At 47.8% G+C, this 23,803-nt stretch overlaps 1 protein-coding gene across 1 annotated transcript in view; it reads right to left on the reverse strand.

Moving 5' to 3' along the window:
• ADAP1 (ArfGAP with dual PH domains 1) overlaps nucleotides 1-23,803 on the reverse strand; it is a 50,444-nt gene that overhangs the window by 24,937 nt on the left and 1,704 nt on the right. The window contains exons 2-4 of the mRNA XM_066329701.1: nucleotides 13,947-14,077; nucleotides 12,009-12,100; nucleotides 3,761-3,843 (exon numbers count right to left, since the gene is read on the reverse strand). Of these exons, the coding sequence (XP_066185798.1) occupies nucleotides 3,761-3,843; nucleotides 12,009-12,100; nucleotides 13,947-14,077 (306 nt within the window). The remainder of the gene's footprint in view (nucleotides 1-3,760; nucleotides 3,844-12,008; nucleotides 12,101-13,946; nucleotides 14,078-23,803) is intronic.

Below are 23,803 nucleotides of genomic sequence, written 5' to 3' on the forward strand. Positions count from 1 at the left end.
CAGACTCTGAGGGCAATTACAACTGTCCCCTGTTTTAGGAGAATTCAGCACCCATGCCCCATTAAACCCAGTTAGGAGGGACAATTAGCTGGAGAGTGGCAGTAATTTTGCCAGTTCATTTACCAGAAGAGATAAAGCCAACCTGAAACATGTTAATGTGAGATTCTCAAGACTGGTATCACTCTGTGCTGTTGTACAAGCAATGTACTGCTAGAGGAAGGGATGTGGCCATGGTGTTAATTAGGATTGCTGGGGTGTAAATAATGTTTTGTTTCATATAGTCTGGCTAGGGCAAACAAATTATTTAGCTCATACCACAGCTGAATGAAGAGCTCAAATGTATAAGAGGGTGTCTCTGAGAATCAATAGTGGATCACCGAAACATTTAATCACAGTTTTACTGATCTCACTGCACCATCTGAACTCAGCCTGACTCCTCACTCTAAAATCAATGCTGCTGATATACCCATTAACAACAGAACCATCAGTCTCAAACCCTGACTGGGGCAGAGGAGCTGAAAGCTGGGAACAGCACATGGGCTTGTGCTCCAAGGCTTCCTAGGGGAGCAAGGAACTCTCAATCTCCCTTATAGGAGCTCCCGCTGTGATCTCCCTCCGAGGGTAAGTGGCTGTGATGTACAACAGCACATCCCCAGGAGGGGATATCTCATTTAGGGACTGAACCAAGACCCATGGATCCACAGCCATGGCTCTTGCCAGGCTCAAGAGCTGATTTCAATGCTCAGAGCTGCCCACACTGGGGATTTCTGCACATGGGAAGTGCTTTTGTTTCCCAGTTCTGATCCTGGCATCACTCTGTATCTCAAGAGGCAGATGTTTTCCAGCAGTTTGGGACATGTGCAAGATCCTCTGGGGCAACTGTTGCCTTTGCATCCCACACTGCCTCTTATTTATCCCTCTCCCCAGCAGCTGAAGGTTGCTGCATCCTCCTGCCAGGTTTCCCTGCATGGCTCTCTGAGCCCTGACCTGCACATCCAACACTCCTGTCCCGAGGCTCATTTCTCCTGAGTCTAGCAGTTCAGCTGTGATAGCTTCTGCTTGGCATCTACAGGCTCCAGACAGTCTCTCCCCAAAGGATATTCTGAAAAACACTGTATTTCTGACCAGGGTTTCATCAGGCTGCCTGGAAAAGGATGTTGCTCGAAACTGTTCCAACACAGCGTTTTCTTATTTTTTTATGCAATTATTGAACAAATATCAGAATGCAAAATAGCCCCTGGGATTGGAAAATGGAATTAAATCTTCCAGCAAACATGAGAAAATGGATACTGACATTTCTATTAGCAACAAAATGTTTCATGCTTAGAAACCGGTAACCTGACACTGCTTCAGGGAATTCAGGAGGGTGAGGAAAAATGGTCTGAGACAGCATTAGGAAGAAACAGAGATACAGGTAGACTCCAGTGAGACACAACTGCATGTGGGGTGGGCAGGAGGGCGCCCTGGTGTCGGTGCCACCTCGGTTTGTTCACAGACAGCTCAGGTCAACAAAAAGCAACAGCCCAGACTCTCTGTCATCCCCAGGCACAGGGGGCCCAGCACCACCAACACACAGTGACACAACAGCCCCGTGCCACTGGAATGATGGAAGAACTGTCCAGCACACACAGGAACATCTCTGCTGGGGACACGGCCCAGGGGTGGCCTTGGCAGTGCTGAGTAACAGCTGGACTCGATGCCCTTAAGGCTCTTTTACACCCAAAATGTCTGTGTGACATCCAGTGTGCTGCTTTCCTAGAGAACACAGGCTTTTCCCTTCTCAGGACATGGCCCCAGGAAACAACCAACTCCCAGCCTAAGGGCTGAAAACTGCATCATCAGCTGGTTTGCAGGACAGGCTGGAAGGAGGAGCAGTTCTTGGCACAGGGTGAAGGACAGGTGGACAGCTACACCTGGGGGCTGTGAGGTGCAGCAGAAGGGGAAAGTTGGCACTGGGAGTTTGCTCTGTGCATCCCCAGCTTTGTTTTATTCTACTATCAACCTGCTCCCCCCTAAGGAGGAGCCACCTGGCCAAAGCTCCCCTTGGAATTTACTGTCCAGAAGAAGCAATAAATGACATCCCAGCTGCACAAGTCATTTGTGTGGCTCCTATGCTGGATCACTCTCAAAGACAATTCACAACCTAAAATCACTCATACACCACCTACATGATGCCCACCAGCTTCCTTTTCCCCTCCTCCTCCCCAGAGCACTGCTCACTGAAAATGGCTCACCCTCTTCTCCTCTATTCTGCATTTAATGGCTTTTGAACTTCAAAGAGAGGTGAGAAAACCCCATCAGTTCAGCATGCAGTTAAATATTATGCAGCCACATTACTGAAGAACATCTACAAAATACACTGCTAAAATAAACTCCCCTTTGAATTCCTCTTATAATATCTTTGAGAGAGCTCAGAACACGCTGCCCTTCTTCCCACACAGCACTGAAGCACCTACTTCACTTTAACCAGGTACACACTCTTCTTGGAGTCGAAAGGACTCATCATGTGCTTAAAATTATGCATTTTCCTCAAGCACTTGGTTGGATCCCAGCTTTTGTATCCAGAAGTTGCATGGTAGAAATTTGAAACATTATTCTTGGGTGGGTATTATACACACATTGGCAGATACATTCCACAGTCATCAAAGAAATCAAATTATTTATTGTTAATAGAACACGCCCAACTTTAGCAGACAGCATTTTAAAAATCTAAAATAAAAATGTGCCTAACGTAGTCTCTATGAATATGGATACTCCCCACACACTGTGTGCCTCGTGTACACAACACAGCAGAGCTGAAATGCTCAAAACATAGATTGAGGATATATGAGATCAGAATTTAATTGTGGTTTTCATAACAGCAAACTGCTGGAGCTACCTGCATATTATTAGCCTTGAAAAGCATCATGAAAATAATATTTTAACCTTTAATCTGTAACATGGTCTTTGCTAATAAAATTATCCCAGAGTCATCCAAGCACAGAGCTGGTGTCAACTACTTAATATGCAGAATAAATTAAATGCCACTTACATATAGCAAAGAAATACCCAGCTAATTTCATGCACTTTCATGCTGGTGCAGCCACACAACAAACACAGTTGAGCTCTGTGTCTCCTTTTCAAATCCTGCCCTTCTGCAAGAAAATCATCCAGCCCACTGCTCTACTGTCCCAGCCCCTTGCAAGGCCACTGCCACCCTGCTGAAAGGAGCTCTGAAATGAGCTGCTTACACACGAGCTGCACCTTTGCCACTGCAAAACTGTGCTACAGGGAGACCCAGCCCCACTGCTGACACCTGAAGCATTGTGCAAAGACAGTGACACATCCCTGGGAGAGTGGGGGATGTGGTGCACACACCCAACATCACCCAAACCAGGATAACAGTGCCACTTCATCTCCCCAGAGCTAAAGGCCCCTCGAGGACACAAACATTCTCTATCTCCACTTCCATCCAGCTTCACACCTCCTGCTCCCAGAAACAAACCCACTGGTGCCTCTCTGACTTGCTCCTGGTGAACAGCCCGGGGATGTCAGCAGAAAGGCTCTTGATAACTGACTTGTTCCCATCAGGTATCCAAATTCCCAGTATTCCAAATCAAACACAGGGAATGCCAGGTGGGATCTTGTGCAAGAGGCCACACTTACTTCTACTAAATGGCATGTGGGCAATAATCAATATGAAGAACATATAAACAGAGAGGAGGAAAATGGAAGGTGCTGGACATCAAAAAACTTATCTGCCAAACGTGTCTTTCACTACCTGCAGAGTAAGGCTCCTGCTTCTCACTGTGGATGAACTCTTTTCGTTCATATTTGGCTCTGATCCACTGTTCCCGCAGCAGTCTGGAAAAAAAAATACAGAGAAAAGGAAACATGGTCCAAGATACACTAAGACAGAAGCCAGAACCATTAACTCTTCAATCAAAGCACAAGTGTGATTTAGAAGTCTTCCAAAACTTGCATAGTACAGTCTGGAGTCAAGGGTTTCTTCTGCTTACTGTTGGACAACAATAAATCATTTCCTCGCATGTTCAATTTTATTGGGAACTTATTTTAAAAAAATGCAGAGATTTAGCAGAACAGCCTGTCCTCACCCACCCAAGCAGCCTCTGTAAAAAATTCCCTCAGTATATGAACCATTTGAGACCTAATTTCCTCTGACCACATTCTTCAGTGAACAGGGTGAGTAATTGAAAAAACCCAGCTATACACAAAAGAGAGATTATTGCCCTGAAGATATCAATAGAGAAGCAAAAGGTGGTGAAAACCCATCTGGCCAAGCTTTTCCAAACTCACAGCCCATGCCACCAAGTTTAGGAAAGCAATCTATGATGCATGGTAGCAAATATGATTTAAAAGTCTTTTACTTTTAATACTGAAATTATATCAATTATTTAGACACCAAGATCTCAATTTAAAAAAAATATCCCAAAGATTATAATTTTTTTTTTTTGCTATTTTATTTCAGTATGAGTGCTTGAACCAATGAAATAACTTTGATTTAGAATATGCTGGAAGTTGCTTCAAACCATTTTTAACTGAACTTATTTCTTAATTGCCCTAGAACCCTAAATAGCCCAAGCAGGCAGATCACACTCAGAAATAAAGGCATGTGTTATCCCAGCTTCACAGCAGACATTTTGGAGCAGCCTACACTGAAGACAGTAAAAGATCCCCCAGCACTGGCTGTGCTTTGTAAAACCATCACATTTCAACACATCAACTTCTCTGCCAATAAAGACTCTTCATATGCTTAATCACCTTTTCTTTTTTGCTGATTATGCAAACTAAATGGTATCTTTTCGGCAGACACATCCCAGAAATGCTCCAAGAATATAAACATACCAACATTGCCTACGAAAATGCATCTGCAGGTACAGCAAACACATTCAATAAACCTGCAAGACACTATCCAACGAGAACTGTGCCTGTGATTGGTTTCCTGGCAATAAAGGAGGAAATAATTACATAGATTTTGTTGCCCCCCCCCATTGTGTCAGCTCCTTGGTTGGGGCACCAGCCTTCTCCCCAAAAGGCTCAGGGAGCACCACTGCTTCCCTGCTCCCAAAACCCAGCTGTGAGCTGCTGCTGTAGTAGAAACAATGCACCAAGTGTGCCTCTCCCCTTCTGCTCCTGTTTCTGTGACCGACCTTTAGCTGTTACACACCTGCAAGTTGGACTGTGAGCTCTGAGCACCCATCTCCCCTCTGCTGCCATCCTGTGCTGTGCTCTGGTCTGCCTGCAACCCACCCTGAGGGGCTTCAGGTGCACTTTGAACAACCACAGAAAGGCTTGGAAAGGACCTTAAAGGTCACCTAATCCCAACTCTCCTGCCATGGGGTTGCTGAAACCCCACCCAGCAGCCAAGGGACTCTTCTGGGTCAGCAGGATGGCTCTTTGGATCTGATACCCACAGAGAAGCCTGATGACCCAAAAGGTGGCACCCAAATGCCTGTCCCATAATGCTGTCGCTAATCAGCAGAGCTACCAAGATTTAACCATCAAATAAACACAAATACTTGAGTTTCCTACCCCTCTTGCAGTTTTTCCTGGGCAGCTGCTGTGGACAGCTTGTTATCACTGCAGCCAAACTGGGACCTTTTCAACAAGATGATTAGGGATGGAACTGGGAGCAAGAAAACTCACACCACCCTCAGCTCCAGCTGACGTCAGTGGGTTCAGCAGGAGCTGCAGCTGCTCTGAGTCTCTGAGACTCAGCCTTCCAGCACAGGGCTTTAAATACACGATAAATTAAGATTCATGTGCAGCAGTGGGGAAACACTCCTGCTGCAGGATGCAGGTTGTGCACCAGATACACTGCAGGGCTCATCCCTGGGGGAACACTTCCCTGCAGGGACTGGCTGCCCACAGCACTGCTGCAGGGGCTCCTGTGCAAGAGGGCAGCCCCAGGGCAGCCAGCAGACTCCATGCCCAAAGGGGAACCCTGAGAAGCTGCAAAATGCCCTCAGTGCCCTCTCTCAGCATCTGGCCCTGCACACAAGTGACTCCAATTCCCAGAGCACACGGGACTCCAGCTGTGCCACCTTCCCAGCAGCTTCCTGGCAGTTCACACATTCTTCCCCTTTCCCAGCTCTTTCAGCAATAATTTCCCGAAAACCCAGGACACACCAAGAGCAGCCCACAGTTTGGACAGCTCAGTGCAAGGCCATCAGCTGCAGCTTCTGCTCCAGTGGTTATTTATAGAAAGCAGAACAACTCCAGTAAAAAAAACACAAAACAAAACCCCAACTAGGACACCAAGGAGTTCACCATCTCCCCTCACTGCAGCAGAGAAGCTGAGCAGGGATTTGACCACATTCACTCTCATGGACTGGATGCAACCCTGGAATAAAAAGCTGCTGGTGCTAAACCCCAGTTTCACTAGCACAGCTCTGAGGAATTCATAGAAGAGCAGGAATGTGTCCTGGGATCTATAGGATCTGGGAGCAATTGTAGGGCAGAAGACCCTCAAACCATGCAGGGATGGTATGAAAACAGCCATCACTTTCAGTAGACTGCTGACTTGATCTCAATTTAAGTATATCTTCAGGGGCTTTAGAAATATCTGTTGCTATGTTTTAGTTGAAATGTCCTTTTCCAGGTGTGAATATGTGTGTATATAACCCAGGGCAGACATCACGCACCCAACACAGGAGCCTCCATCCAAATCCACCTTTGACTTCAAAAGGAGTGAAAGAAAGGACTGTAGAAACATCCCCCTGGTATTCTACTGCATTTCTGGTCATGGGATAATGTAGCAAATAAGCAAATACATTATTTGTGTTTGTTAGTAAAATGTAAGTGCATCATTCCTGAACTGTGGAGATGCATGGCTTTCAGGATCAACTCCAAAAGCTTAACAGCCCACCTAAAGTCTGTCAGGCTGCTGCTTACAGGGAACTTGTCATTTTTTGGCAATTAGAACAGAAAAGTCCTTGTACTCATCAACAACCTAGAGGCAAATCAAAAAACTCCACCAACAAAACAAAACACTAAGGAAATACACATCTCCAACAGAACAAGGGAAAATTCATCCCCCAAAATGGGAAAGGACTGGGCTTCACTGAGGAGGCAGCAGCTCCAGAGGCTGACAAAGCACCATTGGAAGCACTTGTTTGCTTTCCTGGCCACCCACATGAAAACAAGGGCTCTGCCCAGGGGCCAGCAAGGAAGGTTCCAGAAGAAGCCACTGGAGCAGTTTTATCTCTGTCCCACCTACTCAAAGCTCACAGCAAAAAGCACCAGAGGAAAAGCTGCTCAAGCAGTTTAATATCAAACTGGCTGCACAGCTTCAGTGTGCTGTGTGGAGGAGGTGCTGGCCAGCCAAATTCAGAGTCTCCAGTTTATTTTTTCCCAAGACTCTCAGCTGGGCTGGCTGATGCACTCCAGGGAACACCCACAGAGGCTGCACGGCCACTGTGGCATTTTGGAGGCATATGACAGACAAGAGACCCCATCCAGAGGTGAAAGTGGCCCAAAAGACATCAAAACATCACAAACTACCACTGTCTAACTGCATCCTTGGGAGGCACCATCAAGTCCAAGAAAGACAAAAGAAATTAATGCCATCCAGAAACACCATTTCCAGAAGCCAAATTCGTAGCTTCTGGAATTTGTCAGAGGCTTTTCCAGCAAAAGCCAATCTGCTTTCCACAGGCAGCCTGGTGGATGCAGCCACGCCAGGTTCCTGTCAAACAACTGCTTTAATGAAATTTCAAGTCCGAGTCCAAATTCTTTGCTCAGACTGCAAGGAGAGCCACTGCAGCACAGACTAAAAGCCTGTCTAGCTTCACACTCTTTTCCTAGCTAGTAAGTTCTTGCTGTGAGGACTTGCTTTTAAATAGCTTTGTGGAGGCATGAGGCAGCTGGGGGGCTTCTTCCAGGCTCCCTGTGCATCACCTCAGCTTGTAGAGCCTGAGGACTGATGTGCATCCCCCTATCAGGACCAGCAACCAACAGCAAGCTGCCAGAGGAGAGCAAAAAGAAAGGGGTTTGGTTCTCAAGGCATAAAACCTCTTGCATTACGGATCTGGAGAAATAAAAACTGATTCTGAGCATGCAAAATCTTAACATTCTCAATTAAAATGCTAACTGGTTCCTTTTTTGTTTGATTCCTTTACATGCACAGTCCAGTTCACCCCAACACTATTTTTCAGAATGGTTAAACACCAATTAAAAACATGTAGGAAACAGCCTCTGTCAGTACTACCTTAAGCTTGTAGCAATTTCCTTTGGAAATTAAAGGAATCAATATGAATTAACAGGTTTACAAGCTAACAGCAAAGAGACAATGAACAAGAAGAGAAAACCCTGTGGCTGGTCAGGATTGAAGGGCTGGGCAGATCTCAGCACTTGGGTGACCCAAAGAATTCCAGAGGCTGAGTGCACAATTTTAGCCACCACAGGAGGCTTCACCACTTGGGAATGAACTGATGAGCAGCCACTCCAAGTGGCCACACTGCAGCACCTCAAACTTTACACCCAAGACCTCAGGCACTTCTGAAAGCTGTGAATGTAAAATCTGAAATTGCTTATTAATAAGTAGAAGCCTGAGCAAAACTCAATTTTACCCCTCTGGACATTATGTAATGAAGTTTTTTATATCTATAAAGTGTTTATGATCTATAAAGTAGTGGCAAAAGGAGGTGACAAAGGAAGTGGTGAGAAGTTTGCACCCCTGACTGTCACTATGCCCATGGGAGAGGAGGGGCCATGCTGACCTTCTCACCCCAGACTGAGGTGATGGGCTTGGTAGCTCCTCTACCAGCATGTACTTAACTATAATGATTAAAAACTAATAATAATCCAGAGATTTACCAGGCAATTCTCCCTCTGCACATCTTAATCAATACAAAAAGGCACTTCAGCTAATAACTGTTGTTCTTTGGATGAGCACATGGATGACTCCTCAAGATGTGTGCCTCTCCCTGACTGATGTCTCATTTCGTTCCAGGTACAACCACCCAGCACAACTCTTGCCATCTCATTCTGCCCCATTTTTCTGTGCTGACAGTCAGAACATTGAACTGTTCTGCACGAGGAGCAGATGCAGCTCCCACTTATCCAAGCACAGAGAGAAGAGCACTGCAGCTCATTCGCAGTTCCAGAGGCTCTACATTCCCAAATCAAGCAACAGAAAATGATGTTAAGTATTGGGCAGGGACAGGGATGCACTTCCATCTCTGCAAAAGCCCAGTAAGAGATTATCTCACTTTCTTCTATCAGTTTTCAGTCAAGTAAAAGACTGAACAAAGCCTTTTTCCTTTGCTTTTACTTAAGAGTGAGTACTTGCTGCTGAGTGGTGACTCAAAACTCGGCCATGTGCTTGCAATGTATCTGCCCCAGAAAAATCTGTTCCACAGCTCCCCATCTGCTGCTGTGGTGTACCAAGCTGGGCCATGGCCACTCGTGACCATCCAAAGAGAGGTTTTGTGGTTTAAATTCCACACCCAAAGCTCTTTGGGCCAACACTGTGGTGGTGTAGGAACATCCCAGAGTCTGGGACTCATTTCACTGTTAGGGACTCCTCAGAGGGACAGGAGCTGGCTGCTCTGGTCACTGTCTCTGGGGCATGGGTCGGTGCTGGCAGACAGAAGATGAGAGGAAAAGACAGAAGGGGATTTTTCTTTGTTTTGTGTTTTTTGTTGGTTTTGGCTTTTTTGTTTGTTTGTTTGTGGGGGGGTTTTTTGTCTATGAACAGCTGGTAAACTTTCCCTGGGCAATTCCAGAGCACTCTTCCAACTTCTCTAACCTTTGCCAAGCGTCATGCAGAACCAGGAAGCCACAATGAGGCTTCTGAAGGATACAGAAGGCAAATGCAGCAGGCAAACACCACAAATTTCCCAAAGAGCCAACCACAACATTGTAGGCAAGAAGCAAAAAGGACAAGCTGGCACTGCAGCACTTCTTCCTTCCTGCCCTGAACTTCACTGATCTTCATGCAACTAAAGCAGAGGGATTCCAGAAACAGCATTATAAAACTAAGAAGCTTCAAATGAACAAACAGCTGCCCAGGCACTGCAGCTGCCCAGCATGTGCTGCTGTTAGAATTAGAAGCTCTCGATGCTGCAGAAGGTGGATGGAATCAGTGCCCGTGCTGGATGGAGGTGTCATCCATGGTGATGCTTCCCAGAGCTGTGAGCTGGGAACAGCTCATGCTATTGCAGTGACTGGACTGCAGCGAGGCGGGGGAAATGCTAAATATACATCCCTGTAAAAAGCAGCACTCCCCTGCACTTGTTTAGTATGCATCTGCTGAGAGGCACAGAGAGCCCTGAACTAGAGAAAGAAAAATACAACCTGGCACAGCATCCTTGAGACACTCCCAGGGTGTAATGTGCCCACAGCTGCTGATCCTGCAGCAGTGTCAGGAGATTGTCTGCTCCTGTGAGAGGTCACATCCATCCCATTGCATCCTGCTGTTATGGCAGGGATCCAGCAGTGTCCAGAGAACCCCGAGGAGAGCAGAGCTCCAGGCTGAGTACAGAAATCAGGCCATGGTAATCAGGCTGGTAATTGCCCCAGTGTACAACAGGCACAAGCTGGGACCAGAAAAGGGTCAGAAATTAGTCTTCCAGCTGTTCCCAGGAAGACTGGCCTTGCTTCATCCTCCCAATGAAAGAAAAGAAACAACAACAAAAAAAATCCTTTCGATCCCCCGTTGCAGCTCCTTGCAGGTTCCCAGCCCAGCACGGTGCTGCTCCATCAGCCATGGACATGGGCTGGGGATGGAGTGGCTGCCCCAGCAGGGTCCCTGGGAGCCCAGACAGCCCTGGCAGGGCCGCGGCTGGAGCTGAGCCACCGCCTGGCACAGCTCCCTGCAGTGACATGGCTCTGCAGGACGGAGGGACAGGAACAGCACCGCGGCAGAGCTGAGCTGCCCCGGCTGGGGAGGCCAAACCCCGGGCACAACAGAACCACAGACAGCCCTGCCAGCCCCACGGCAGCAGGAATGGAAATGCTCCTGGGCCCCAAGCAGCTCCTGCTGTCTCTGCTGCTGACCTGTGCAAGGACAGCCGGGTGTGACTGGTGCCCACACCTCAGGGACCTGCCCTGCTCCCTGCCAGGCTCCTCAGCACGAGCTCTGCACCCCTCAGGCAGGGATAGCTCATGGAAAAGAACCAGGGCTCTGCAACCTGAGGATCAGATAGGCGGCATCTAACTGAACTTCACTGAGACTTGGGGGCAAACAGAATTAAAATCCCCTAGAATTGTGTTTCTCCTACCAGTCTTGCTTCTCCAACCCCAACATGACGAGCACATACAAGTCTCAAAATTGCCAAACTGCTGGGATTCTGGAGCTCAGAGCATTGCATAAATGGATGCTCATTTCTTGTCAGGCCAGGCAGCTCCAGTCACAAAAAAAAAAAAACAAAAAAAAACAACTTGGCACAGAGCAGGACTGGACCCTAAAAGCCAAATTCAGTTCATCCCCTTGCACCCTAGATGGTACAGCTTCTCATGGCCTAGATGGCCACTCAGCTTCTTCGTCTACCAAGTCCACCCCAGCTTACTAGGGAGGTTTACTCCACACTGTATGGCAAACAGCTTTTAGCTGCCTTCATGGAGGAGATTATTTGTCATCCAGGTGAAAAAAAAAAACCAACCTCACACAAACCCCCAGTATTTTTGCATTACAAATAACCCAGCATCTCACACAGCAGATTAGCAAATTCTGCTTTGATGCAGAAGGGGGATTTGAAAAGACAGAGGAAATCAATGGGTAGAAATTGGCATTCTTGCAGCTTTAGAAACTTGGAAGAGTCTGGGGAGCAGACAAACTATTGACTCCCCTGCATCATCTCAACTGTATTTATTAAATAAGATCCCACACGTAGCATAAACTCTGCCATATGCATGCAGAAGGAAAAACATTTTCAGGACCTTTTATAAATGAAACCTCCACTGTGGCTGAAAAAAAAAAAGTATTATGCTGAAACTGAAGTATTACAGAGGCTGCAGCTGCACAAACAAATAAATGCTGTTTACCAGCAGAGGTATTTACTTACTGGCAGTCAAGATATGTTGGTTTATAATAAAACGGTGGCATTTTAGATTCATATTTTGCTTTTGCTACATTGTTTCCATTCGAGGCCATAAACTGTAAAAAGAGAAAAAAAACAGAAAGAATTTAAAAAGATGTAAACAGTATTTTCCTTTATTCTCTTTACTTCTACAGAGCAATAAAATTATTGGGATGAGGGGAACCTGTTCTCTCGCTCAGAGGTTTGCCCAGGACTGTGCACAGAAGGGTTGCTGTAAAAACTGTGCCTGCAAGCAGGGCTCAGAAATAAATATTGGTTATTGTTGCTGGGGATCTTACAGCTTAAAATGATGCTGAGGACATGTCCCAGTCCCACCTGCATGATCCCCACAGGAGCAGGAGGCAGCACACTGAGTGGCATTTCCCCTCTAACGGGAATCAGATGGCTCCAGGAATCCAACATGGGAATTAGGTAACCAGAGGGCAAAACCTCACATGTGCTACAGCTGCAGCAGGGTGATGCCTCTGACAACACATCCTGTGCTTTGGATCACATCACTTGTGCCAGAAGGATGATTTTGTTTTTGCAAAGTCATTGCAGCTACCTCAGGAAAGAGCTTGAAGCGATAGACAAATAAATAAAGAAACAAATAAATATATAAAAGTTCTATCTGCCTTGACAGCCTCCTTTCCAATAAATAAATATATAATGTTTCTATCTCCCCTGACAGCCCTCTTTTTCTTCTGATACACAAATGGCTAGCTAAGAACTCAGCAAAGAAAATTACTTATTTCCTTATTCATAGATTTTATTTATTGAAATTCGCTTTTTAAGTGAAAAGCCCCATTTTTTCCAGGCAGCCATGCTAAATACATTTTGTTTTGTGTCAAATGCCAAGCGTACAAACACAAGCAGCTAAGCTTCTTTTTTATTACTGTCATGGTTTTGAATTTCTCCCATTTACATATTCAATCTATCCCCCATCAAAATATTAGGGAAGGAAATACCCATGCAACACTAAGGCCTATTCTCATAAAATGCACAACTCATGAGGTGCAGCTTTTAGAAAAACCTCAACTTTACACATAGAAGACAGAAATTGGCAGAGTTTTTCATGCCTCTGAAGACACCAGTAGCTACAGCAGAAAGGTTTCCTGGGTGCCTTTAGCAGCACCACAGAAATCTATGGAGGTGTGGGGCATAAATAGAGAGAATTTATACTGTGAGGGTTTGGGTTTTCAAGCTGTGGATTTAAGAGGAACAAAGCCAGAAACGGCTGAGCTGAGCAGGGGTGGTATACCAGAGGTCTAGAGATATTGTAAGAAACAACAGAAAACAATTAATTAAAAATTACAATCAGAATCATTAGGTTGGAAGAGACCTCCAGGACCATCAAGTCCAACCCAACTCTAATCTCAACTAAACCATGGCACCAAGTGCCACATCCAGTCTTTCCTTAAACACATCCAGAGATGGTGAATCCACCACCTTCCCAGGCAGACCATTCCAATACTTTACCACCCTTTCTCTAAAAAACTTTTTCCTGATATCTAACCTATATTTCCCTTGGTGCAGCTTAAGACTGTGTCCTCTTGTTCTGTCAGTTGCTGCCTGAAAAAAGAGACCAACCCTCATCTGACTACAGCCACCTTTCAGGAAGCTGATTAAAAATTAAATTAATAAATTAAAAATTAGTAATTAAAAATTAGTAGCTTCTACACACTATTTCCCTGACATTTTTAGAGAGGATGGGGGGAACCTTCATAAATTCTCCACAAAATGGGCGTTCTCTTTCAGTCAGCACCACAGACCTCAGTCCATTCATTATCTAGACACGCTCTCTTTTGTTGTGGCATTTTTAGAAAGAAAAAACCATTTGTTATGGCATTTTTAGAAAGGGTTAGAAAGGGTTCCAGAGGGAAAAGGTCCAGCCCCAGGTGCTCGCAGCCCCAGTGCTCATACCTCCACCTGGGCATCGTCCCAGTCATCCAGGCGCACCGACTTCACCTTGCTGACCTGGGGAATGTTCCGGTGGATTCCTGAACAATTCAGGCAGATGAAGATCCCGAGGCTGTGGGATGCCCAGTCCGGGTCTGGAAGCAAGAAGGAAAGAGGGAATTGCACTTGATTGATCTTTTGGATTCAGGGCAGCGGGAGGCAGAGACAGGACACGGCAGAGTAACCAGGCCTGATGTCCCTGAGTCTAAAGGCATCAGATAAATACACAAGGAAAATAAATGTTTCTATTGATAGGAATACAAATTAAACTAACAATTAGCAGATTTGCAATCCCCAATGCAACTGTTATTCCCCAGACCCAAATATACAGATAACTGCATGTGAGAGAAGAGAAAGAAGAGAAGAGAAGAGAAGAGAAGAGAAGAGAAGAGAAGAGAAGAGAAGAGAAGAGAAGAGAAGAGAAGAGAAGAGAAGAGAAGAGAAGAGAAGAGAAGAGAAGAGAAGAGAAGAGAAGAGAAGAGAAGAGAAGAGAAGAGAAGAGAAGAGAAGAGAAGAGAAGAGAAGGAATAGCTGTCTTTCATGAGGAAATTCCACCCAAACATTGCATGGAACAGAAACTGCATCAGCTCAGGGAAGCCGCTATGTTGCTCCTTTTTTATTTATTTATTACATGTGCTCCACACAGAGACTTTCTTCCCACAGCTGCAGCTCCCAGCAGCCCAGCCCTCCATGCCAGGAGGTTTCCAGCCCTTGCCTTAATGGAAAAATGCTGCCAGTGGAAGCTCTGTACTTTCTCTGAGCAAAACCACACACTGTTTACAGCCCCGGGCTGACATCTCACACAAAGCACTGTAAACATGAGTCCCAAATGCCTCCAAGTTCCTCCCTGGGAGAGGCACTGCCCAAAGCAGGGAGACAGAGGGGCTGGAGGAGGGCAGGGGCCAGGAGCAGGACACATCCAGCAGTGTCCCTGGCACTGCCTCGCCAATAAAGCCAATACAGGGATCTTTGTTTGAACTCCAAGGCAAATGTCAGCGCCTGCGGATCCAGCTGCACCCCAGCAGAAAGAGCTTCACTGCAGGTCACCCAGTCAGACACTAAATCCTCCACCCTCCCCAGACCCACAGGGCTGGGAGCCAACCCATGGCATCAGGCTGTCGAGGGGTAAGGGCAGAGTCTTTTCTTCTCAAGCCCCTTGTCATCGTTTATTCCCCCGCCGTAATTACACTGAACCCTCACTCCCCACAGCACAGCAATTATTTATAAAAGGCAAGGGAATGTGCTTTCTCCTCCTTATCCATATTTAATGCTCTGGCTGTGTCAGTGCAGGGAGCAGGCTGGCATGGGGCAGCTCAGCTCCTGAGGGGTAACCAAGAGCTGCCACCAGCCTTGCCTGCAGGGACAGCCACCAGCCTCCCCCAGCACACCGCAGGGAAAGCCAATTCAGCTCTCCAGAGGTGCCTCTGCTCAGATGTAAACCCCAGCACTAAATGAGGATTCTCACCAGACACAGCTGAGTGCCCACATGGGAGAGGGGAGTGAATTCCCAAGCTGATACAAGTCCCACTAGCAGACACAAAAGTGGGTTTTTTCTGTTTCACATGGTCTCCTATCCTCAGCTGAGACCAGAGTACTACAACACAAGCCTGGCAAATATAAAACCAGTCAGGTTGATCTAAGGGCCTGGTGCTGCCCATCCGGCTCCTTCCACAAGCACTGGGTGACTCAGCTTGACATCCCATCCCAGCTCATGCAGCCCACTCATTCTGACCTCAAAGATTGTGGCCAGTTATTGGGCTGTAGGTTGCCAGCAAGGATCAAGAGTTTTGTGTGCTCAGGCACTGTCTGTGCTCTAACTCATCTTCTTGTCCTCTCTCATCTCCAAAAACTTTTGTAATCCAAGTCTGGGACCCTCCAAATTCTGTGCCACAAAAACATCCCAAGGTTCAGCACCGCTGAAGGATTCCAAAGGGCACAAGTCAGGCAAGGTGAAAGCACCAGGGTCTCGTTCACACAGCCATTAGTGACCTTAATGCAGAGCATCAGATACACAGAATGGTAAGAGGGTCCAGAGGACAAACCCTGGCAGTGGTGAGGGAGCTGTGACAGCAAAGTTTGGAGTTGGGTCCCTGGGCTCAGCACAGCCACTCCAGGATAACTGAGCTTCAATCCTTCCCAGAGTAATGAGATCTGATCAAAGGCACTGCCCAACCCAGGGAAACGGGTTTCAAAGTATGCACTGGCCAATAAAACATGCTTTATTGGGAGTTCCAATGACTCCTCAATATTACCAGATTTATCTCAGGCATGACAGTGGATTTTTTCATGCTATCTGCAGCTTCATGGAGTCAGGCTTCCAAAGTCCTCCCCAAGAGGTAACCCCTCCCCTGCCTGCACTGCTGTGTGTGACAGGACCAGGAGAGTGCACACCTTCCTCCAGCCTGGGAGGGTGACACATTCTGGTGGAGGAACATCCTGCAAGAAGATCCTGGAGGAGAACTGCAGCTCCAGTGGCCACCAAGTCACCTCATATCCAAGCTGTCTCTCCTTGGCATGGGCAAACAGCACCTCAGCAACAGGTTTCTGTCACACCTGGGCTTTCAAGCATTCCCCTTTCACCAACAGGATGTTCTTCAGACCAGACTCTTAAACACACTTCCCCCCTGCTCCACACCTTGGCAAGCCTTGTCTAATTAAGAAAACAAAAGCTGGATTACATCACACGGTACATACACACACCTATACCACGTCATACATACAGGGTCACCCACGTGTGGCTGCCAGAAGGTGACAGTCCCTCAGAGGAGCAGAGAAATGGGATCAGTGGGTATCCAGTCTTGGAAGGGATGTTTCAGCTTGTTCAGTAAACCACAGCCAGTAGCTATCTCCTCCTGGTCATCTTCCCTTCAGCATTTCCCCTCCTGCCTACACCCACATCTGTGCCCATCCAACACCACCAGCATCCCACACAGCAAATTTCAAGAAGCATCATGACAAAGATGCACATTTCACCTGCCCCACCCAGACATGACCCCAGCCATTCACATCTCTGTCAAGTATTACCAGCAACTTCCTCCTCATTGCTCTTCTGGTTTTAGAAATATGTCTTTCGTGGCAAGGGTGGGTGGAAGAACTGTGGATGCTCAGCTGGTTGTGTGCTGCTCTCCTGTCACAGCCCCTAACCACCCACATTTGGCAATTGGGTTCAGTCCCAAAGGAAACATCAGGCAGGAGGAGAGTTCAAAGACCTCAGGTAACAACTTAGCCCCATCCAAAAAATTGCTGAGTAGTGAAAACCTCCAGAACAAACTGATCTGCCAGGGTAAGTCTCTCTGAAATGTCACTGTCACCATAATTTGAGATTTCTCATGGCTCTTGCTCTCCTGGCTGAGGATATCTAACAGAAAGCAAGGCAGCCCAAACCTTTCCCAGGCTTTAGCTGAGAGCCAGAAGGAATTTCTCAGCATCATCTGAACAAACCATAGGATTGCAGAGCCACGCCAGCCCTGGGGCTCGTGCTCCCCTGTGACCTCCCCGTGTCAGGGCTCTGCCTGTGCACAGGAAGGAGGGGGTGGAGGATTCCCCAGCTCCAGCTTCTGGAGGGCTCTGCCAACGCTGCTTCCCCTTCTCTCCCACTCCCTGCACCCGTGACACCATTTTCAAAGAAACCCAGGCGGGAGCCCACCACACCCAGACGTCTCCTGCAGGGACTGGTGACAGAGGCCAGGCATTGCCAGCCAGGGCCAGCACCCACGGCTGCAGGGATGCTTCTCCAAAGCCTTTTAATAAGGGGTGTGGGACTGTCAGTGGCTGTGCTGCTCCCCAACCACCCAGCACAAACTGTCAGCTCAGGGACACGTTGGATAACGCCAGTGATCCCCAGCCCTTGGCTTACCACAGACTCCAACCCTTCAAAGACAACATCTTCTCAAACACGAAAATAAATTTTCATTAAGTGTCTTCACACAAAACAGTGAATTTTGGGGCAGCACCATTAGCTGAGTGAGCCAATGACCCCAGGCTGCATGGCTGGCAAGTTGAGGCCTCCATAGATAGGTGAGGTCCACCTTGCTGCTGGACACTTCAACAGCTAGGACACATTCTTCATGCTGGGCATTACTGAGAGTTCAGTAATTTTATTATTCTGTCTGGGTATGTGCCAAAAAAGGGCACTGAAATGGCAATATGTCATAATTAGGGCTTTTTGGGCATTGCTCAAAAAACATGATTTCTTTCCTAAGCCTCCAGAATTTTGAACAAACAGCAGTGAAGCCTAATGAAAACTCTCCAGCATGCCTAAGTTCCACACAAATTACTTTATTCCATTATTTCAAGCCAAAAGGAATAAAAATGAACGAGGAACAACGGGAACATTAAACCAAATACACTGCTGTAAGTGCAGAGAGACTCTTAACCCTGAATGACCAATTCCAGCTCTAAAAGGCTTTCACTGCCCAGTGTGGTAGAGATTCCTGGTAACTTGTAAACAGATTATAATGCCTTTCAAAATAAAGATGTGGGTCAGCTTCATTTTAAAAATTAAAGAAACAAAGAAAGCTAAACTAAACTCAGGAGAAGGGCACTGAGCTGCTATTTTCCCATCTCATTCATCTGAAAGCAAAGGCATAGCCAGAGATTAGAGAAGCACCCAAAACAAAACTAAAATGCTTGGGTAACACAGCTAAATTCAGAAATTAACTTCTCCACCCAGCCCTTTTTACCACCACAAGCCTCAGGAAAACCCAGCGCAGTGAACCATGAACACCATAGCTTGAACACAGCATTCCTGAGCTTAGGAGGAAAGAAAATAAAAGAAGGCTAGACACAGAAAATATTATGGAAGAAAAACCAACACAAGACACAGGATAACTTATAGAAACCAAAGAGATTGGAAGCTGGATGGTAATGGATTTTTGTTTTAAAAAAAAATAAATCAGTACTTCCTGTACCAAAAATATAACATTGGGGTTCCAGATTGAAAATCCCTGGATGCCATCAACCCCAGTAAAATCCCATGAACCAGAGCAGCAACAGGCTCAAAGTAGACAAGAGCAAGAACTCAAAGAGTCCCAAAATTTGGACGCTCCTGCTCCACCTTTTGCCTTAAACTACATTTATCACTACTTTCAGCACAATATTGATGACCAAGGCAAGCATCTGAGGCCAATGCACAGCAGTACATGCTCAACACATTCCTCAGCACACCAATGATGACCTGACCCTTGAAGAGCTGCCCGGCTGCATCCCTGTCACAGCAGCTGGGTGGGAGCCGGTCTTTGGGATGCACATTCAATGGATTTTCCTGAGGCCTCTCCCGTTTGAGGCGATAAAGAAATCTCTCTCCAGGCAGGCAAAACCTTTTTTACCCTGCACTAGAAATGTGACTCATTGATACAGGGCAGAACCACAGGGATTTTAGTGCAGTCCACACCAGCACAAAGCCTTTCCTGCCTGCTGCTGATTTCCTCCATGCCCGGGACAGAGAACTCGTGTTCAGCTCGGAAGTTCTGTAGCTATTTACTCTGGAGAAGGATTAAGAGGTTAACAAACAGACCCTGGTCATGTATGTTAAAAAAGAACAATAAAAGAGTTAACACTGAAGTCAAACCACCTCCCACCAACACTCTTCTCCGAGTAGGAAAATTTTTCAGCGAAGGCACTAAACTTGCCAAGGTCTTTGAATTGAGCTGGCAGGTGGCAGCAGCCCCCTCTGGCTGTCTGCAGCCCACGGCTGTGCCGAGCCCAGGCCCGGGCCGGACAAAAACCACCAGCACATTAAACCTCCTTTGTTTCAAAAGGCCCCTTTAGTTTTCTGCAGAAAGTGGCATTGAGCTAAACACAACTGCTGTGGGATTTTTTTTTTTTTTTTAAATTCCTTCTTACCCCTCTGCTTACAAGCGGGGAGAAGGGCTGGCCAATTCCCAAAGAACATTTTAAAAAAAAAATGAAAAAAAGGGGAAAAAATCAGTATTTAAGTGAGAGGACAATGGAGGTGCGGGAACAAGTTTCCACTTGGAGCAGGAAGATGAAAATCCCGTTTCACGCCATTAGAGCAGCGGAGCTGTGGAACAGCTTTGCGGTGGGAGGCAGCGGGGGCCAGAGAGGGAAGAGGCAGAGCCCCTCAGCGCCCGAGGGGACGGGCAGGGGCCCTCAGTGCCCGAGGGGACGGGCAGGGCCCCTCAGTGCCCGAGGGGACGGGCAGGGCCCTCAGTGCCCGAGGGGACGGGCAGGGGCCCTCAGTGCCCGAGGGGACGGGCAGGGCCCTCAGTGCCCCAGGGGACGGGCAGGGCCCTCAGTGCCCATCAATGCCCCTCAGTGCCCCAGGGGACGGGCAGGGGCCCTCACTGCCCGAGGGGACGGGCAGGGCCCTCAGTGCCCCAGGGGACGGGCAGGGCCCTCAGTGCCCATCAATGCCCCTCAGTGCCCCAGGGGACGGGCAGGGGCCCTCACTGCCCGAGGGGACGGGCAGGGCCCTCAGTGCCCCAGGGGACGGGCAGGGGCCCTCACTGCCCGAGGGGACGGGCAGGGCCCTCAGTGCCCATCAATGCCCCTCAGTGCCCCAGGGGACGGGCAGGGCCCTCAGCGCCCGAGGGGACGGGCAGGGCCCTCAGTGCCCATCAATGCCCCAGGGGACGGGCAGGGGCCTCAGTGCCCCAGGGGACGGGCAGGGCCCTCACTGCCCGAGGGGACGGGCAGGGCCCTCAGTGCCCCTCAGTGCCCCAGGGGACGGGAAGCCCATCAATGTCCCAGGGGACGGGCAGGGCCCTCAGTGCCCATCAATGCCCCTCAGTGCCCCAGGGGACGGGCAGAGCCCTCAGTGCCCATCAATGCCCCCGGGGACGGGCAGGGCCCCTCAGTGCCCCAGGGGACGGGCAGAGCTCCTCAGTGCCCCTCACTGCCCCAGGGGACAGGCAGGGCCCATCAATGCCCGAGGGGACGGGCAGAGCTCCTCAGTGCCCCAGGGGACGGGCAGGGCCCTCAGTGCCCCTCAGTGCCCGAGGGGACAGGCAGAGTCCCTCAGTGCCCCAGGGGACGGGCAGGGCCCTCAGTGCCCATCAATGCCCCAGGGCCCGGGCACACCGCACACGGCAGGGCCCGATGGCTCAGCCCTTCCCCAGCCGGGTTTAGGAGCAGCGGCTGGAGGGAGGAAGGAGAGGGCTGAGATCAAACCGGTGTCCTCCTCAACCCTGAGCAAACCCAGCAATGCCCAGCGCTCAGGTGTTTCCCTGGAATTACTGCCTCCGCCTGGGGACACCCAGGGGACGGAAAAGCTTCACCTGCTGGAGGAGTGAGAAGGAAAAGGTGTTTACAGCCACCTCAGCCACCAGCAGGCTTTCAGATGCAGAACACCAGATCTGCTCGGCTCTGCAGCACAAAGCTCCAACTGCAGACTCTCCTCCAGCACCAGCCTTCTGCTCTTCCTCCATCCTCCAGCCCCTCTGGGCCTCAGCCACAGGGGACAATGTTAGCCAGGATCCATGTCCCAATAATCCATCCCAAATAAGAAAGATAAAATGATAACAAGCCATGTAAACTGCTGCTGGAGGGTTTAAACTGCAGGATTGCTTTGATGGGATTTCCATTTCTGTCTTCAGAGCCTCTCTGTCCTCCTACAATGTAAAATAATTCTCACTCCATGGAAACACGAGCTTAAGTCATAGAAAAATAGAGTAAGGAGAGAAATACTCGAGGTCTTGTTATGCCCTGAGATAACCATCCGTCTCATGATGTGAGGAAAGATTGCCCGAGACAAAGAATCATTTAGAAAAAGAAAAGGCTGAACTACCACATTAGTCTTGAAGAAAAAAAGATTATTCTAATGCACAGAGAGCCATTACACACCAGCAATTCAGTAACATTGCTCACTTTGCACTTAAGACTTGCATTTACCATGCTGTCTTCACTGAGAAAGCACAGCTTTAAACCAACATAAAACATAACATCCAGGACACAGTGTGTGTATGACAGAGGACCCAAAGCCCCATCCAATGACTTTATTAGTGGCTCCTACCCCAGAATTCAGTCCCGAAGATGTAACCAAGGCAATCTCATTATGCATTACAGATCGATGACATTTTTTGCTACTGAAATATCCTTTATTCAGAACAACCTTTCCTTGCAATTTAAGGTTTTATAAAAATGCAATTAATAAAAACCTACCTAGAAACCTAAAAAAAAAAAATACAAACACAAAAAACCTGCAAGTGAAAAATGTAATCTCTCAGTTGTTTTACACTCTGATTTTCACTTGCTACTTTAGCATCCTTTCTGCATTCCCAGCTGCCATGGCCATGGCCCTTGTAAGACTGTTCTCTCCACCTGAGACATCCCTCAAAACCTCTTCGAAAGCTCTGGTTTCACACAAAAGATTTTATTTGCCAGACACATACACAGGTGCTGGGGAAGACCCAGATCTGACCTTCCTGAGCACCACATTCAATACCCCATTCCACCCAGCTGCAAGTGTGCACAGACCAGGGAAACACATCCTGAACAGGGCAGCCTTACAGGGCTTGGCCACTTCAATAACCCTCAGTCATCATTTAGTGGCAAATTCTAACCCAGCCCCAGGCAAGCAGCAGGCTGTGCCCAGATCTCCCCAGGAGATGGGATGATCCTGCAGGGGATGAAGTGATTTACCCATCCCAGGAGGAAAACCTCCCCTGATGCCCCATGTCTGTCCCCAACTTTGACTTTTGTGTGGTCACAGCTCAGCCCAGCCATGCCAAGCTGAGAGCTCCATTGCACCAGGGGTTTGTGACAGGACACAGAATACCTGGGACAAGCTGTGGCTTCAGGGCTCTGGCTACTGAGTTTCTCCCAAATGCCAACACAGTAACAAAAGAAAATAACCCTTTTTGGCAGCAGGGAAAGAAAAAACAAACGAACTTTCACTGATCGGCTGATTTCTCAAACAAATATTTCCAAAAGAAAAAGAAAAACCAGCTGGCTTCCAAATACACAGATTAAAGTGACTAACAACGAATTTTCCCCTGTTACATTTCCGACCCATCCTATTCTTTGTTATGAGCATCCCTGAGCTAAATGGCTTCCTCTTATCATGGATCCCGTAGTAACAGGGTATTTCAGGGAAAGGCACTCACCCATCTGAGAAACAGCAATAACAAATCCTGATCTTGGCTTCCCCCCAGCTGTACCACATCAGCCCAATGGTGAGACATGTGGGTAAGTACAAGTCTGCCCTGCTTCCCCTCTTCTGTTCATTCCCCACCCTCCCTCTTTCCTTCTCACTTCGTTTTCTCTGCTTGGGCACTTTTCCAGGGCCAGCTGCCCACCTGGTTCCAGCTGCCACCTTTACCTTTCTATGCATCCCACTTCTCAGCAAAGAAGACTCTTGCACCCCTTTCTGGAGGCTCTCTGGATACTTATCCTGCCTCTCCTGCATTACCTCATCCCCAGAAGGAGCTGGCCTGCCACACCTGCCCAGGATGAACAACTGAATTCAGTCTGAGTATTTTCTCTACTACCTTCAGACACAAACTACCATCTTATATCAAGTAGCCCAGGGCATGTCAAGTTTACTGTCACTGCCAGGCAGAGGGGCACAGCACAGCACCATGAATAGTTCTCATTTGCCACAGAAACTGATGCAAAGTAGTCACTAAAGAAATTGGGTTGATGAACAGGGAGGTGGTCCTAAGGAAGCAATGCCATGAGGGTTCAGAAGAGGCTGAAGGATATTAATATAGCACATCCTGACTTACAAAAGACACTGGCCCAAATTCTCCTCTCTGACTTTCAGATTCACTAAGACATGTCTGTATGCAAATATCACCAAACCCAAAGTATGGTTTTGTTGTTTTACAAGCCCTTGTGGTGCCTTTAACAACAACCTTCTT

Source organism: Sylvia atricapilla, chromosome 15 (assembly GCF_009819655.1).
Source record: "Sylvia atricapilla isolate bSylAtr1 chromosome 15, bSylAtr1.pri, whole genome shotgun sequence".
Taxonomy (NCBI): domain Eukaryota; kingdom Metazoa; phylum Chordata; class Aves; order Passeriformes; family Sylviidae; genus Sylvia; species Sylvia atricapilla.